Here is a 19,005-nt window from a genome sequence, read left to right on the forward strand (position 1 = left end):
CTAGTAGGTCTGCAGCACTGATTGTGCCATCCACATAAGTAGCTCTTTAAACATGTCTCAAGTCTGGCATTGCAGCCTGTGTGTGCACTTTTTTAAATTGCTAACCCGTTTGCCAGGCCCAAACCTTCCCTTGTAATACATATAAATCTTCACTGGGACAGCCCAGAGGGCAGTGTGCAATGTATTTAAAAGGTTGGACATGGACCTTTTAGTTTTACTTTTCCTGGTAGTGAAAAACACTTAAATTGGTTTAACACTGGAGTTACCTTATTACATCCAATAAGTGATAATTTCCTATTCCGAGTAGGTAAACAGATGATGTCCGGTATCTTTGAATTTGTAATGAAAAATCCCCTCTCTCATGGTGAAGTCAGATTTTAAATTACAATTTTGAAAATGACACTTTTAGAAAGTTGACATTTTCCGGCCTTAGCCATTTAGTGCTTGAAGCCTGCCTCTGGGTAACATGACTGGGTGTAGCTGACAGGTAAACTTTGTGTATTCCTCCTAGACAGCCGCATCCAATCAAGAGCGTAGGTATGCCTGGATGGGCCATCACTAGCAGAATGAAAGGGCAGAACTGGGCACAACCCCCCTATAACAATTAAATAGACTTTGTCATGCCTCCACACAAAGGGCTGCGTACTCCATGTAGTTAGTCTGGAGTCAGGACAGGGAAGACAGGATGCCAGGGGACCTCAAAGGGAAACCTCTCAGAGCTTCTATCACTTCAAAGGGTGGCCCAAGTATAAATATTGAACCCTAGACACCAACTCTTCAGTCCACTTCTGGACCTGTGGATACTCTGCAAGGAAGCAGAACTGCTGTGCTGCTGAAAGGACTGCCACTCTGCTGACCTGCTGCTCTGAATGACTGCTGCTCTTCTGTGCTGACCTGCTGCCCTCTTGTGTGGGTGAGAAGGACTGGACCTGCATCTGTTGAACTCAGGCCCCCAAAGTGAATCCAAGGGCTAGTTGACTGGCATCCTGACTAGAACCTCAGGGACAGAAGACTCCAACAATCTTGAATCTAGCACCAAGCCTCTTCCATCTGTGAGTCAGACCCTGCCAAGTGATTCCAACCCAGTCCTGGACCCTTGGAAGTGGGCCTGGAGGTGCCCTGCAAGCCCACCTGTGGATCCAGCAAAACTGACACATCTCCTTTGCTGTATGGAACAATCACGAGCAGAACTGACGCATGACGTTTACTGCAAGGGTTCTTCCAGTGTAAGGACTCTGCATCAACAGTGCATCAACAGCACAGCTCACATAGAAACTGCTGCTGTGTGAATCACCATTGATGCAGGCATTGCATCGCACATCTCTCATTGACGGCAGCCTCGACGGTGATGCTGATTCTCCCTTCGCAGCCTCGCACCTCTTCGGTACCAACGCATTGCCTCCAATGTGTTACGCATCCTCAAAGGTGGAATTCCCATCTCAAGCCCTCATCAACGGGCTCCTCGATGATGATCCAGGACCTCACATCACTGCTCTGCAGCTGCCAGGAAATAATGGATCGCCTCAGCTGCATGATACATCCTCAGTGCAGGACCTCTCAATGGTCTGCAACCAGAATTTAAGGTACTCTTGTTCGATGGGCCTAACTGGGCCTAACCGGGTCCCTGTAGCTGGCCTGTGCTGCATCGTGGTAAGCCTGAATTTGTGACTTTGTCTCAGTCCAGTGCGGCCAGATATTCAAGGTTGGCGCTTTGTGCTTTTAGACGCTATTTTTATTTAAATCTTTACAACTGTGTATCTCCAGTCTAGTGATAGGATTTTGTTATTTTGATCTTGTTTTATGTGGTAAAAATCGTTCTACTTTTCTTAGTGTGGAATTCTTTTTTATGTTGTGTTTTCATGTTATTACTGTTTGAAGTGTTGCATAAATACTATGCATCTAAGTTAAGCCTAACTGTTCTGTGCCATGCTACCAGAGGGTTAAGCACAGGTTAATTTGGGGTTTTCTTGTGCCTCACCCTCACCAGGATTGTAGCTTCTACTTGAGTACGACTGACCCCTCCTCAAACAGTAAACCAATTTCTCACACTTCTCAACATTTTAGAATTCAGAACTGACTAATTAGCAGAATTGTTTATGATGAAACTAGAATATTTCTGAAAATATTCTAAGTATGTTTGATGAGTACTCTCATGATGGGTCTGCCCCCCTTAATGACATTTTCATGTGTATTGATCATATTTCACAGGACATCATTTACAGATCCATCAATAGCTATGCCAAATACATATTCACAGGGTCAAGTGGCCTACAGGGCAATCAGGCAGTGCACGAAAAGAGTGATGTGGCAGGTCAGTGTGTGGGCCAGATTATTGGCTTTTTGTGGGCCTGTTTGTGATTTGTTGGGCTGGTTTTTATTGTAGACGTCCCTGATATTAACTCAAACAATGCCTTCATAAGCTCAAATCCATGCAGTCTTCCATACCTAGCAAAACAACTATAAAGCGTCTCTTTACAAGTTTACTACCGCAGTATGCAAACATGGGCCACTTTTATTTGTATCTGAATGGCTTATATGGACCACTTAGATTTTTGTATCTGGGTCTATTTTCTGTCCCAGTCTAACCCTGCTTATTCAAATCCTTTTATGTTTAAATTCCTTTGCTGGGACAAACCTACTGTTTTTAGAGATTATTCGTATTCATCATCAAATAGACATCTTTTTATTACCAAATATTGAAATAATTCTCTATAATGTCAACATTTAATTACAGTGCATTTTCTAAGAAAATACTCTGTTGACTAGAGGAGGATGGGGGAGGGCAAAGTTGGGAACCAAATCAGAATTCCTACCATGTTCAGGTTCTAAAAGACAGCACAAAAAGTGTAATAGTTTCTTACAATAACACTTGCAGGCTGAGAGGCAGCAGTAGACCAGACACAAAGCACATTTACAAAAATGCAATTCATACAGAATACAATGCGATCACTTGTCTATACCAATAGTTTCAAGGAAAATATACAATTAATAAAACCAAAAATGCAATCCTAAAATGTATTAACCAATCATATAGTACATAAAACAATTCATTTATTAAGAAGTGGAGTGTTGGAGGACTGTGCAGGATGCAGGGAAGAGTGAAAAAGCCCAATTGGCCAGATAGACTTCTCAATAATATACAGTGTTTACCAGGACAAACTGTATGGATCTGTCCAGGTCACGTTATTTCTTGCAGCAGCTAAGTGCAACAGTTTCATAAGAAGTGGAGGTTTCTGGAAAGAACCTAGAGCCTCATTTAGAAGATTGAAGAAGCGGGGCATCCACCAACAAATGACAGATCCTCTGTCAGCCATATCTATGATCCCCTCTTGCTAGGAAGAAGAACCATGTGGTTATTACCCTTACTCTGATGACCAATTTACCACTGGGCGGCCAGATCACAGTGAATGTGGTCCTGCTGAGCTCCGGGGTTGGTGGATCATACACAAATCATAAATGAGGCTACAAATCTGTTTAAATTGAAGAAACCCTAAGCTACAATCTGGATTTAAGTCACTCCTGGTGTATTGCAGCCTCCTTCGTTATGTGAGGATTCCGGTGAAGACAGCAAGATCATTCCTGCACGATTTGTAGCTTGTAGAAGTGTGTTGGAGGGTGTGTGGTAAAGCACGTAGGCTAGATTCAAATGAGAATCTAAGCCCACTTAAAGCTCTAGATCACTTCAATATATTTTTTTCAAAATTCATCTAAGTGCCAATGTGTTCTGAGACTAAAAAATTATATTGCATTTCTTTCCCTGAAAGCTGTATGAACATGAAGACAATGTAATAAATCCAGTCCATTGGTGTTAGTCTATAGCCCAGATTCATGGGAGCTAAGTATATCATAATTAAGGAGATGCCCAGAGACAAATGTTTCCAAATGTCGCTTGGCTTCAGCTATCACCATACGCAGGCATGTACAAGAACCAGTAATACCAAAAGGCAAAAGTCATCTCCACCAACTTATTGGGGGTTTCAGTGAAGAAGACACTTGCATGTCTCCTTCAGTGCAGTCTTCTGCCTACGAATCAGCAGGAGAAGCAGCAGGTACGTATGGATCTGCTTGCAGTGTCAGTGCAGAGATTGTCCCTATCCTTTATGCAAAACTGTGGCTAAGGTGCTTAGTATTATCTGTGGTGCTTAGCCAGACAGATAAGCTCAAATGCTTCACAGAGAAACAGACTTTCAAAATGGAGGGTCCTACCTCTTTGTTCATGCTAACCAAGCAACCAAAAGCAGCGAAAGGGATTTCAATTTCTCCTTCCCCTGAGTCATAGAAATGAGCAAGAGAGGGATGAAGAACTCCTGGGTGGGAGAAAGAGGTGCACCCCAGTTGATGTATGCCTTCTCTTGTCAAAGAAGAAACAAATATAGTGGGCCGGGGAAGGAAGAGAAGGGCTTCTGTTTGCAGCAGTCCACCTTAAACACCATAATATGAAAAACCACCTGATTTTCCACCACAGCTCTGCTCTGCATATGGAGCAAAGGCATGGGTAAAAGGATGAGAGAACAAATAAAAGGAGAGGGTGAGTTTTGCCTGTATGATTGTCAGCCCCCCTAGGCAAACCATATAAACCCACACATAAACTCCTACGTACAAAGTCAATAGAACACAGGTTTAACTGTATAGCCAATTCCACAGGAGACTCTGGCCTTCGATAAGCCAACTCTCCCTGTAATGACGCATCAGTTGCATTTATCTTTAACAGGCATTGAGAATTCAGGAAAGAAACATCAACAGGTACTTCTTTCTGGTCTAAAAGGGCACTCAGAAAAAAAACTTCCAAAACACTAGTTTGGCACATAACAAATTATATTATGCAGCTCCTTTAAGGGACCATCCAGACTAGAGAAAAAGTTCTCTTTACCCTGTCCTGCTTCACTAACAACAGGCAATATTGAAAGTCTGGTTAATTGTTGCGATTTTGAGCTCTAGTGTGACTTTTTTCACCAGATGGCCACTTTAGTAAGGGACCAATATCTCATCCTGGTCACAGAGGTCTGAAAGGTCTTGAATGCACATAAAAGAAGTTTGGTTTGCCTACAACTTCTTCCAGGAGGAGACACAAATTTCCTGGGTCAGGAGCACTGAATACATGCTAAATGATTCCTGGAAGTGACAAGGGCAGCCTGATTGTCACATATACAGCATGAAAAGTAAATTGCAGGCTGAACACGAAAGTACCATCAAGTGCATAGCACTTGGAAAAGTAGACATATGAGATGATTGCTTTGTAAGAGAGGAACTAACTCTCTGCTCAAGTTGAGTCTAGCTTCACCTCTTTATTGTTGATGTTTCAAATGTATTTTAAGCTGAAGAACAGCCACAAAGATTTGTTTGTCTTTTGCTTTCAAGGAGAGTACCTATTTCCAGGTGAGAACAAACTGCTCGGAGATCTGTTTGTGTTGGCGGGAGCCACACTGTACGGCATCTCTAATGTCTGTGAGGAGTACATTGTCCGGAACCTTAGTCGGGTGGAGTTCCTGGGGATGATTGGACTATTTGGATCCTTCTTCAGTGGTATCCAGCTGTGAGTAGAGAAGTTATTTTATGTGCATATCTATGCACTATACCTACCTTGTTTTCCCATGTCCATTTTTAATGTTGTGATATTTTATTGATTTTGTGTTTCCTTTGTTATGATATGTTTAGTGCTTATCTTTTTTGCATTTGTGTGTTATGAGCATTTTAAATTATTTGAATCTGCATTTCTTGTGCTATTTTACAGCAATTTTTTATATGTTACCAGTCCATATTATTTTGTACCAATATGTTATGCTATCATATGAGCATTTCCTAAGTTATGTGTATTTACTATGTCCATTTTGTATGTTACATTACATGCATTATGCACATTTTCTGACCTTCCCTATATTGTGTACGTTTCTTCTGTTAGGTTTGTTTTCTGATTTGTTGAGCAAATTCAACACAAAGCCAGCACCAATTATTTCACAATAAGTAGCACTTGTTCATACTGCAAAGAATCGAGAAGCCCAGTTAACTCATGGCGTAAAAAATGCTCCCACATCCCCTGTGATGCGGGGTGGCCTCAAGCTCCAGGAGGCCCCCTCAGCACAGTACTCTGGCCTGAAATCTCCTCCGTGAGTCAAGCGGGAAGTCCCTCCATGTACTGTGCAGGGGGTCCCCCTCAAGTTTTGTTATGCCTCTGCACTTAACCCTTTGCAGTTTCCACGTCTTGCCCTTTCTCTAGCCTTATTGAACTTCAGTGTCATTGAATCAGCACAACAGTGTGTAAAGAGGGGCATATCAGAATCTGAGAAAACAGTCAAAAAAAAGCTTGTGAACTGTCCCATTAGGTGCATCACAACATCTGGGAATGAAGGCAATGGGTTACTTAACGAAAACACTGTTTGCACTATTTTAGTTTAGATTGTGATCTGTGGGCATAACTTTAATGCTGTCTCTTGTTTAAAAAGCTCCCCTGTATGTTTTCTTTTTGGTTCTATGTTGCAGAAAATGCAAATATATATTTTTATGGATATTTGCAAGACTACAAGTCTCAGAATGCCAACAGGCTCAATGATCTACTCATAAGGCAACTTGAGACATCTGAAATTTCTTCCATTAGGTAGGTAAAGCTGAACAAAAAGGTGCAAGCTCTAATAAGCCGATTGTGTTTGCCTTGCTAACATATTAGGGCCGATTACGAAGTGGACAGACCGAAAAGCTGGTCCGCCAACTTCTCGACAGAGAGACCACCGCGTACGCAGTGACCTCCCCGCCGATGCTATTATAGACTTCTCGCTAGGTCAGTGGACGGAAACCTTAGTTTCTGCCTGCTAGCCTAGCGGGAAGCTGACTACAGCATTGCCTCCAGTTCATAATTGAACAGGCGGCAATGCTGTAGGCAGCCTGGTGCACCAGCACCCTCACAATGTTCACTGTCTGCAAGCAGACAGTGAACATTGCGACGGTGCTGGCCAAGGGCTCCTGCACTGCCCATGCCAAGTGCATGGGCAAAGCAGGACTCCCCCCGAAGCCCCCTGCACCCTTTCTCCACCAACAGTTTCATGTCTGTCTTACCGACATGAAACTGCTGGTGGAGAAAAACAATTGTAATCCTAGAGGATTAGGATCGCTGAGACCGCCAAGCCACCGGGGTCCAGGATCCTGGCAGTGCTGGCAGTCCTCACGTGGCACCAACCGCCATGTCTGTAATAATGCGGTCAGACCGCCGCATTGGCGATGGTCCTACCGCCATCCGGCGAACCTGGCGGTCATTAGACCGCCAGGCTCATAATGAGGTCCATAGTCTGTCTCATTGGTTTGTGGGATGTGCCTGTATAGTGCTTCCATGGCAGAAAGAGAAGTCATTGTTACTGTGACCTGGTGACCTGGATTTGCTGGGGCTGGCCTGTTTACTCACGAAATTTCTTTGCAGGTTTGAATACCTATCCTGTTTTTGGAGTGACAATACGAAGGGGGGAAAGTTTTCACGTATTTTGGTGCAGAATTATTAGCTCTTGCCAGAAAGCAGTTCAGTTAGCACCGATAATACTTGGTGTAAAAGCTTCATATAACTCCCCTTAGTACATATTGTCTGCCTCTCCTATGTTGGACTGAGCTGTCAATTAAGTCGTTCTGTGCCCATTAGCTGGTGCAAAATGATAGTCCTTCTTCTATGTATGTGGACTGCCCTTGTGTTTAGTTTACAAAATCCTGTGACCCTATCTTGAAGCAAATGGGAGATGAATGATGGAAATGGTTGTGGCATGGCGTGAATCTAATGACGTCTTCAGCAATTAAAATGGTCTTTGATTCATTCCTCCTGCCGTTTTGCTGAACTGACCATAGCAGCTTTTGGCACAGATAATATGGTACAGTGAAAACAAGGGATTCTGCAGTTAAAATAGTCGCCTTCAATTCCTCATATGATTGTGCCAGTATATACGATGAGTTAAATATATCTTTCAAATGGCTACTGGACAGTTGTTGACACTAAACGCAATGAAGCATTCAAAAATCATTCACAGTAAATTGTGTTGCTGTCTGTGACTGCTGTCTCCCCCTTGCTTTTAGAAATAGATCTTGTTTATGGTCATGTTAAACAAGTAGCAATAAACACGGTTGGCACTTGAGCTCCCTGCCAACAAAACACTAGCAAGGAAATGCCTTTTGAACAGTAGTCTGGTTTTTAGATATCAATCATCCTGGGAACAAAGTGGTTCTTCAGTATAAAACCTGAATGGCTCCCACAGCAGATGCCGCATAAACTAGCAGGCGATTGACCCAGCTGCACGACCAAAGCATTTCTAGCCTTGACACGTGCATGGACTTTTATTACATAAGGGCCTCGCTGCTTACTGCAAAACGCACAGATATAGTTCTATTTGAGATGGCTGTATTTTTGGATATAAGGTAGAATGCAATGGATGTTTACAGCACAATAGCAATGTCTCTCTCTTAAAGAATGTTGGCTCTGTGGAGGGACACATTAGTATAATGCCTCCTTTGAGGAAGAAGTAGCATAATGACTCTTTTTATAGTTGAGGAAGAATTAGAATGAACCCTAGTGTAAAATAAACAATTAGATGACACCCCTGAGGAAGAAGTTGATAATGCCTTTAAGGACAAGTGCCAGGACGATTCCTAAAGAAAGGTAGAATTAGGATGATGTCTCAGTGGAGACATATTTTGGATGAAGCCCTAGTGGAGGAAAAATTAGAGGAGTTAGAATTGTGATGGTGCTCCCAAGGAGGAAGAATTAGGATGATGCCCCAGTGAAAGAAGAATTAGGAAGATAACCCGAAAGGAGGGTGTTTTAGGTTGGCCCTCCAATAAATTGAGATTTAGGACATTGTTATAAAGGCAAAAGAATTTGGAGGGTGCCCCAGTGGCTGAAGAATTAGAATGATGTCTTAGAGGAGGGGAAATTAGGACAATTCCCCGCAGGAGCCAGAATTAAGATGAAGCTCCCTAGGAGAGAGAAATAGAATGATGCCACAGTGGAGGAATAACTAGGATATTGCTCCAGAGGATAAATAATTAGGAGGATGTTCCACTGGAAGAAGTTTTATTATGATGTCTCAGTGGAAGGGGAAATAGAATGATAACTCATTTATTGAAGAGGTAGAACGAGACCCATTGAAGAAGATTTGGAATGTTCCCTCATTCTTGATGTGATATGATGCAGTGTGAGTGAAGAATTAGTGGTCTATGCAGCACAGAAAGGATTAGGAGGAAGCCTTAGAGCAATAGGTGGAAGAATTAATAGGACATTGCTTCGGATGTAAAAGAATTAGGAGGATGCCCCAGTGCAAAAAGTAATGAGAATATGTCTCTGTGAAGGGAAAAATAGAAAAAAAAACAGACACTGAAGAATTAGAATAAAGCCTGAGAAGAATTTCGATGCCCCATGAATGGAAAGAGGATTAGAGATGTCTCATGGGTGAAAAACGTGCAGTGTTTTATAGTGATTAAATAATTAGGATGTTGCCCTAATGCGGAAGACGGGTTGATTCACAATTGGGCCTACAGACTCGGGGGAAAAACACCACAGCTTTGCAATGAATCAAGGGTCAGGTGTACAAAGCATTTTACCCAATGGTCTGTTTGCAATTCGTAAAATGCTTTTTGGCATGTACCAACCCTATTTTGCGAGTCGGTAACCTAGTACTGACTCGCAAAATAAGGTTTTCAAGCCACTACTAGGAAGGGGTGTGTTAAGGGCATTCCTTGCTAATAGCGAGTTGCACTGGTATGTAGGAATGTTTTGCGACTGGGAATGTAGTCTTAAAATATTTGCATTTACCACCAACTTCAAGTTGGTCATAAGGCATTCGCAAATGGGGAGGGGTCCCCAAATTACCCCTTCCCCTTAGTGAATGGTGACGCCAAATTTTTTTCAGAGCAGGCTGCCCACTCTAAAAAAAAATTAAAGAAAGCTTTTCATTTTTTTTTTAAATGCAGCCCGTTTTCCTTCAGGGATTTAAAAAAAAATGCTTTATTTAAAAATTAGTCACAGACATGGTGGTCTGCAGACCCCAGCAGGCCACCATCCCTGTGAGTGTGGACCATTCCCAATGGGTCGCAAATTGCGACCTGCGTCATGAACATTAATGAGGCAGGTCCCTTGTTACCCACTTGGGGATCGCAAATTGTGTCTCAGACACTGTTGTACATCAGAGATTACAACTTGTGAGTTCTTTGTGAAAGGAGCCCTTTAACTTGAAATGTAGCCCCTATCTCCAAACATTTAAACCTGTTTTTTGCAAAACATTAAATCTGATGGTACACTCAAATCTTTGTGTAATTTGTCCTTACTGCAATGCATTACAGACAGGGTCTGCTGGTACTTTCTGACTGCAAAACAGGTAATTAAGGGGCAGATTTAAGAGCCCCTTGCACCATCTAATGACACATTCGTTTTTTTGTTTTTACGCTAATGTGGCGTTAGATGGCCAAAAATGCTGTGCCAAAGTTACAATGTGGTGCAACGCATGCATTGCGCCATTTTGTAACCCTTTGCGCTACATCATGGATGCGCCAAGCATAATGTATGCAAAGATTTAAGGGGGACGAATAAATCGCGAAAATAAATCTAAGAGATGTTTTACGTCATTTATTCAGCACTTTTAACGCCTGCTCAGAGCAGGTGTTAAAAGGAGGTACGCCATTATTCATAATGGGCCTCCATGGGCTCTACAGGATCAGCGTCAACATTTTTTACACTAATCTTGCAAAGTTTCAAACTAGTGTCAAACATTTTGATGCTAGTTCATTAACTACTGCCTTGGTGCGCCATGTCTTAGATACGGCACACACATGGTGGCATTAGGGGGGGCGCTAAGGGGCGCAACAAAAGTGACGATGCACTGGGTGCAGCGCCACTTTTCTTAAATCTGTCCAGAACTTTTTAGGAGTGTCTTCAGCTGTCCTGGTTCCAAAATTCTGTATCTAGAATGGCCTTGAAATTGAATCAGCAGGCTCAAGGTCATTATGGATAGGGCTGTTTGGAAAATGGAGGGTGGGATAGATCTACCATTTAGTTGTTAGAAGTAATCTGTTTACACTACATATGCAAAAATAGCATATCTGTGCAATATTTCAAGCACCCAGACTAGCGTGTGCTGTTCACCTCATTTGCCTGTCCCTCTATGTGCTGCTTGCCTTCTTTTCCATGGCATTTCTGCTGGAAAAGTCAAGCTGCTCGTGTCAGAAAATGTAAAAATAAAAATAAATGTTTGCTGTATGATAGCAAATAAATACACTATACTATAATACACTGACATCTCTGTTGTCTATATTTTCAAAGACGTATGTTTTAAAGCCACTGGATTTTGCTACATGGAATTTTGGCACAGAAAACTCACATTTAGTAAAATAAGCAGCTGCAGCAGGTGAACATTTCAACTGGTGAGGCATAAAAGTAGGCCACAACTGCAACTAGCAAGTGAGGAAAACAATATAGATCACATTAGTATACACTGTGTTCCACCGTAGTCAAACCACAAAGTGTTTTTTAATGGTATATTTTACAGAACAAATGTTCTAAGAAATTGCCAAGAAAGGCATAATTAGGTCTGGCGTTAACTGAGACCTCATTTTACTAATATAACATGTATAAAATACTGAAAGGGGCTTTCAGCCACGTCTCTTCACCCACTGGTCTGTTTATGTGCCATTCCAAATTTGTCTCCGCCGATTACCTCATAAAATATGGGGCAATGGGTCAGCCTATTAAGCCCCTGGTTAGCAGGAGCAGCTTGCAGAGCGTGAAAGGCGTGGGGTGGCGCGCAGGGTGGAGTAATAAGCATTAAAATAAATTACATTGAAAAAGACACTTACCTCACTCCTCACAACGGCGCTCCTCTCCTGTGTTTCGCTGCAGGCACAGGCTCCCAGCCTGCCCTGCGGCCAATCCTGATGCTGCACAAAGCATCAGGATTGGGCAGCATCAGGATTGGCTGGGAGTGCCCTGTGCAGACTCTCTCCAGCCCGGCAACAAGAGCACACTGCGCATTTATGTTTGGCCGATCGGAGAAGGCCGGACAAACATACATGTGCAGTGAGCACTCACCCTCACTGCTTGTCACCCCAGTTGCCCCACCCATTTAAAAGAAAAGGATAGTAAACTGTGTTTATTATCCTTTTCTTTAAAGGTTTTGCAGCTGCCGCTGCTGGCGGGGGTCAACGCTCCTCTGCCCTAATGGAGGAGCCGCCCCTGCTGGTTAACATCACTTTGAGTGACTGCATTTTGCTCCTTCACAAAGTGCACCTCCACACACACGGAGTTTCCTTTAGTGACAGTGTTGCTTTTTTCCGTCTTCCTTTGGAGTACATTTTCATTCCAAAAAGGATGCATTCAAGCATAAAAGGAAAAAAAAAAAAAAAAAGACACGTAGGTCATCTTTCAAGAAATGCAAAGCTGTAAAACAAAATGCTACAGAATTCAGAATAAAACGATTCTGATTGACTACAATTGCAAAGTAAACAGAAAATGAATTTTACCAATAAAGGGCCATGACCAGTCCTAGCCGGCCCGAAAATTAGTGAGGATCCTCCTCAGCAGGACCCAGATTCTGCTTAACCTAGCCCATTGCTCATCGCTGTTAATTAAGGAAATTTCAAGAAAACCAGTGTTCAAGATTTCATGCCACCAGAGCAAAGGGTTTAGGGCCACCTTGAGAAGCCAGTGTCCGGGCAAAACCAATCTTGCCAGGGATATTGCGAAAAATATAAATCCCCTGCAAATGAGATGGAACCGCTGGAGCATGTCCTAATATGAGTAACTTAGGATCCTATACCACATTAGCCAACAAGATTAGATTCTGCGTCCCCATAATTGAATCCTCTAAGGCTATCCCCACACCACGTTGCCAGCTACACTTACGTGCCATAGACTGACAGCCTCAGCTGAAGAAATCATTTTATAGGAAAGACTAATGCTTCCCTTAAGGGGGCCATTCATCAGGAATTCCAGAAAAGTATTCAAGGCACAACAGGCACACTGACATCTTCCATTTTATTTTACTCAATATGTGCTGGACCTGAAGGTACTGGAAAAACCGGCATGAGGGAGGGAGAATCACTGCCGCAAGTTCTCAAAAGAGAGGAGAGTACTGCACTCAAATAGCTGCCCTAATGTAAAAAGATTAGATCCTTCACGCCATTCCAAGAAGCTCTCATGCACTAGTCAAGGCAGGTTAGGATTATAACCCAAATATGTGTAGTTATTGTATAAAGTGATATTCAATACTGTCTTTTTTAAATAAGACCAGATGGAGTGATACCCTTTTAAAATAGATTGTGTCGATAATACCAACCGAGGGGCGATATAACGCCCCCATGGTAGATACTCTGGGAATAAGCACCACAGTTACCACTGCCCTCTGCCAAGCACCGTGGCTAATTTAGACATAAATGCGGCTAGGTAGTAAACCCAAAGATCAAGTAGGGAGAAACCCCCTCATTCTCGAGGCAGTTGAAGAAGCTTTATTTTAAATCTAGGTTTTCCATAACTCCAAATAAATTTCTGCCAGGCTGCCGCAATCTTGTAAAAGGGGAGAAAGAAAGGTATACATCTAAAATAATCATTTTAATAGGATTACACCTCTCAATTATCCCCAGTTTCTTCCATTTGCAATTATAGCTGAAAGCCAAGATATATTGCAGACTGTACCCAACACCTGTCTAGTCCCAAACCAGAGAAATTACTCAGAACTCGATGTTAAATTTATACCCAGACACATCCCCAAACTGACTCGCAATTACATCTATTGCTGACAAGGCGGTATCTGGGGAGGAGGTCATAATAGTGACATCGTCTGCATAGGCTAGGACCTTAAGCTTAAGTTGATGTATACATAGTGGGCGACTACCTTCATGCCTTCTTAAAGCTTGAATATAAGGCTTGATGTATAATGTGAATAACTGAGGTGATAAAGGACACCTTTTGCGAGTACCCCTGGTGATCGCTATATGGTCTGAGAGAGTACCAGAAAAAAAGACCCACCATCAAACCCATGTACAATTTTTGTACCTGGTTGCTAAACCTTGGACCAAAGCCACAGTCCCTCATATCTACCCAGAAAAAAGCCCAGGAGGCACGGCTGAATGTTCTTCATCCAACATTATCATTCCAACATCGCCCCCTTCACTGGACCGAACCCCTAATGCATTATTAGCCGCATTACTGGTCCTAATGAGGATGACAGTTTTTAATGGCTTGTTGGCTGAGCTCCATTAGTGGCCTGATCCATTGATACTTTGTTATGACTTTAATGTCACTCTTTATCCTGATCCTGGTCTGACTCCTCACGCGTTGGGCATCCGAGTATGATTCCTAAGGCAAATCACTATCCTAGGGACACTTTGTGGTAGCTACTGAGTTCCTATGCACTGGTTGATGTCTGGCGGACATGTCGCCCCAAGGGAGACTGGGTTTACTTACTGCTCTGCCACTTATTATTTTTGTTCAAGGACACTCAGAAGATTATGAACAGAAAGCCTAGGGCAGGCAATGAAGAATGAGGACTAGCAGAAGGCATTAAACGATCCAAAAACGGTGTCCGGAAATACAATGTTCAAAGTGCTGCAGTACAAAATACTATATGACACCTAACTGACTCCACAGAATGTTTGCCACGATACCAGACTTATGCCCTAGGTGGTGAATCAGTAACACAGGCCTTCTCCTTATTTTCTGATCCTGCCACTCAGGATGACCTACTGGATGAATACACAAGAGTAGACAGAACACATATCGGGTCACAATCTCAAATGCAATCCCAAAATGTGCCTTAAGGGGTTAATGTTGGGAACCAAGCGTAACAAATTGGAATGCAAATGTATAGTCCTACTACTCATCCCCCAGCATGGAGACACATAGCTGTACTGTAGAGGTGTGATAGAGTACCCATGCTTTGCATTGGAGAAAAGAGTTCTCCAAGTGACCGGAGGTTAAAGAAGCTGATCTGACTGGTCAGCAGAGGTGCACTCCACGTCACTTTCAAGTCAACGAATAGGGCACATTTCTCTTGCAATTGACAACAAATACAACAGTGGACCCTCTTGATAAGGCTGCAGCACTCATGACAAAGATACTTCTGTGTTCATGGTGATTCAACCTGCAAAATTACTCTTTAGCATTCATATTTCCATTGGTTAGTCTCATCTACCCCATTCCTACCTTCTGGAAATGTCAAACGACCCAAGGTGAAACATAAACATGGCACTTAATATAGGTGACTGAACCTAGACAAGATGCACAGACATAATTGTAAAGTTCCCGATTATGACAGTGGGTAATTCAGGGTGCGACCTGCTCCACCTGTGTTTATAGTAGTGCTTTAGGTTATTTGTAGCATCTCAAACCTATCTCTTATGTGTGAAAGCAGGCCATGTTTAATACGATGCTTACTATGACCTCCATTTGAACATATTGGCTATATAGTTATGCAACTTTTTGTCCGACAGAAAAATGAATAAAAGTAAAGTAACTAAAAAATCGAAGCATGTTTTATGAAGAACTGGTGGTAGAATTAGTTAATCACCTAAAGTTGTCAACCAAAATATAGACTCCAGGGCAGAGGCATTCACAATCTGTGTAAATGTTATTTGAGGGAAGTTCTCAGAGAAGTATGTGGATATCATAGGGAAGGCCAGTATAAGCTTTGGGGATCTAGCATGGATTTCATACGACAGGGAATTCATGGGGTGACCTGGACAATGAGCTTTGGCTTCAGTTTATGACACCGACATAGCCATTACCGACAGTACACATAGCCAGCGGGTTACCATTACTCTACTTGTCTTTTCAAGGGCACTCAACCACTATTTGCAGCCTGGTCAGGTCTGGCTTGGGTATGCTGGAATTACAAAAGAGGAGGTACCGTAGTTACCAGAGTGGATTCAGGCATCAATATTCCAAGTACAGGGACAATCACTCGGTCCTTCAGTGCTTCAGAGGTCAAGGACAAAGTTGAGGCAAAGGGGAAGAGAAGGGAGCTGTGGGACAGAGCAACTACACTGGTTAAAGCAATTGGAATTAAAGAGTGGCTACTATGGTACCCAGATGGGATTGTGGTCAGGGTTTATTGAATGGGTTTTCACAAGGGTTCAAAATTCCTTACAGGGACCTAGGCTCAGCTACTGATGGGCAGAAAAGTTGACCTGCAAAAGAACAACAGGTATAGTTAGTGACACATCTACATAATTAAACATGACCAACAAATAAGGATGATTTTTTTGGAATATTACAACAGTGTAACATTATGGTTCCAGGACAAAACTTGGCTTGGACAGTTGAAGTCTTTACGGGTGTGTCAGGCACAGGAAGTTTTGGAGTAACCTCAAAGAGCCAATGATGTGCTGAAAGGTGGCCAGCAGCAAGGAGAGCCAAATGGCACTGTATTACTTTCTTGGAATTCTGTCTAGAAATGCTAGCAGCAGGATTATGGAGCGAGGAATTAAGGGACTAGAAAGTGATTTTTTTGTAATGAACAATGAGTCTGTTGTGCACGTTAGTAACAGATTGAACATTTGTTGCGCCTTCTGAGAGAACTGGTGCTGATGTGTTTAAAATCGAACGTGATGTTCAAACTGAGGCTCATACTGAGACTAGACAACGATGTGGCTGATATGTTATTTAAATCGCAAGGGAGGAGATTCCATGGTTTGCCCCCAGAAAGACACTTTGAGACGAACACCAGTACCTCAGGACTTTTAAAGTCCTGCAGCTGGTGGAGAAACTTGCAGAAGAGCTGACAAGGAGAATGTACAGGTTTATTGACTCACGGTTGAGGAGGTGAGTGAAAAATGTGCTGGAACTGAAAGAGAAGAGGAGTGACGTGATTAACTTTTTGATGAAGCAAAAAGAGAAAAGGCTAGCGCTTGTGACCACAAGGGGCACACTGGTTGGCATTGTGTTATATGGTAAATATTTACAAGGTTACGATCCACGTAGTGGCAAACTGGGGAAAAGGATCCTGGAAGGGTGGGCCGGAAAAAGATTAGAGGAAGGGATCGGTGGAAGCCGATCACAGTAGATGTTTTGAGAAGAATATTGGCCCACCTGGGAGAGGTTATTTTTTAGTACAATCTTTAGTGTTGTTCTTCAGAGCCTTCTGGATATTGGTGGTAGATGAGTCATTGGGCTATGAGGGCCTATAATGGGGCAATATCAAGATGCAGGGAGACAAATTATTCATTCGGGTGAGAAATGAAACGGGTCAAAATGGGAAGAGCAACATGAGTTTGATCAGAGCAAGAGGGGAAGAAGAGATATGTCGGGTGAGGCTTCATTAAGATGAGAAGCATGAAATGAGGGATGTTGTTTCAGCATGAAGACATTGCATAGGCGATGGAAAGGCAGCTGTTGTGATTTCCGATAAAATGACTGAAGAAAGGACACTGGGATGAGAGAGCTTTTTGGGACCCACTCATTTACAACAGGGGCAGCAGTGAAAGGTTTCAAATGTGGCTGAAAGTAGCTAGGTTGAGGATCATATGTAGGTGGAAGAGTGACTGCATTTGAGTTTATGTGAAGAAAGGAGCAACAGGGATTAGAACTTAAGAGGAATATTTTCAGCCCACAGGGCCGGTGGAGTGGAGGGATAGGAAGAAAGGGTTCTTGATTTGTGATCATTCCATTGTGAAGTGGGTTGCAAGCCATGTGGGGGGGGCAGGGTTTTGGTCAAGAGTTGGGAATGGATTTTGAGCAGGAGGTGGTTCCATTAGGTGGGGAAAACTGATGTACACATTGTGGGCGGTGAAAGCTAAGTGGCCATGGCCAGTTCTGGTAATGTTATACTTTGGGGAAACTGAGCAGGTTCTGGTGACAGGGCTATAGCTCATAAATATGATGAAGAGTTAACCACATACCATAAAAGAAAAAAGGAATGAGACACCACAATTGTGGACTCAATAACTGCCCAGTAGTGCATGGAATAAGGCCAAGAAGCAAGGCTTAATAATCAGGATCTGAAAGGAAGTGAACAATGAAATTTTGGGGTTTTGAGGTCAAACAAAATTAGGGTCATCAAACATAGGGAGATTATGGTCAAATGTCCGGTGCTTTATGCCCTATCAGGAAAAGGTGGTGGAAAGTTAGGGGAATGGGCTGTGAATTGGTGGGAAGAAGGCCTCATGTGGATAAGTTTTCTGGTGAAAGTATGAAGGCTCAAAGAATGGAGAGATGAATAAGCGTACTTCCTTGTGAACAAAGGGAGTATGGGAAAAGACAGGAAGGATACAGAGCCAAGAGGTAGCCTTGGTCCAAGGGCAGACAGGATAGGCAAGCAAAGTGAAGCAGCAGAGGACAGAAGTGAGAGCAAATGAAGAATGTAGGATGCATTCTTGTTAAAAGTGTACTGTTGACAAGAAGGCGGCGCGAGATGTAGAGGTGGGAAAAGGGTTAGAGGGTGGGGGAAGGTTAGTGGTAGTGATCAGTGTTTTGTTTAAGGCATGATGGATTGTGTAGCCCAGACAAAGGATGGATAGATGTGAGCCCAGCTTGTGACCAGTAAAAGTTCCCTTTTTCACAGCAGAAAAACAAGTGTTTCCTCGCCCAACCATACAAGAGATCTCAGGATTGTTTGCCATCTTGTCAACATTGGCGTCATGTGCTTAGATGCTGGACGTCATTGTGCTCTTATGACCCTAGCTTGATGTCTCTAGAAAGGCATTTGTGGTCTATATCTGTGGCTTACACAGCCATTTTATCACACTGAACTCTGAGGATTAGGTTTACCAGATTTGCACAGTTCTAAGTGACTCAGAAGAGTTCATAACTCATAGTGACACATTATTAATCATTTAAGTGCCAGAGCTTTCAAAGTCCCAGGTCCTCGAGCAGCAGTGGTTGTATATGAGCTGAACTGTAGTTTGAATCAAGAGGTTTTATAATTACCAACTTAGACTGTGTGCCTAGGGAAATGTAATATTGCAAAAACGCTCCTCGGGCCACAGATAGGAATAAACTCACACGTTGACATCCTCCCTACCCCAGGGTCCGCAAGAGGAAATCATTTTAACTTGCTG

The 19,005-nt window shown here is 42.8% G+C and overlaps 1 protein-coding gene across 3 annotated transcripts in view; it reads left to right on the forward strand.

The window, feature by feature from the left end:
* Positions 1–19,005, forward strand: part of SLC35F1 (solute carrier family 35 member F1) — a 691,661-nt gene that overhangs the window by 580,858 nt on the left and 91,798 nt on the right. For all 3 annotated transcript variants that reach the window (XM_069235371.1, XM_069235372.1, XM_069235373.1), the window contains one exon: positions 5,359–5,533. In XM_069235371.1, coding sequence (XP_069091472.1) covers positions 5,359–5,533 — 175 coding nt within the window. The remainder of the gene's footprint in view (positions 1–5,358; positions 5,534–19,005) is intronic.

This window comes from Pleurodeles waltl, chromosome 5 (assembly GCF_031143425.1).
Source record: "Pleurodeles waltl isolate 20211129_DDA chromosome 5, aPleWal1.hap1.20221129, whole genome shotgun sequence".
NCBI lineage: Eukaryota > Metazoa > Chordata > Amphibia > Caudata > Salamandridae > Pleurodeles > Pleurodeles waltl.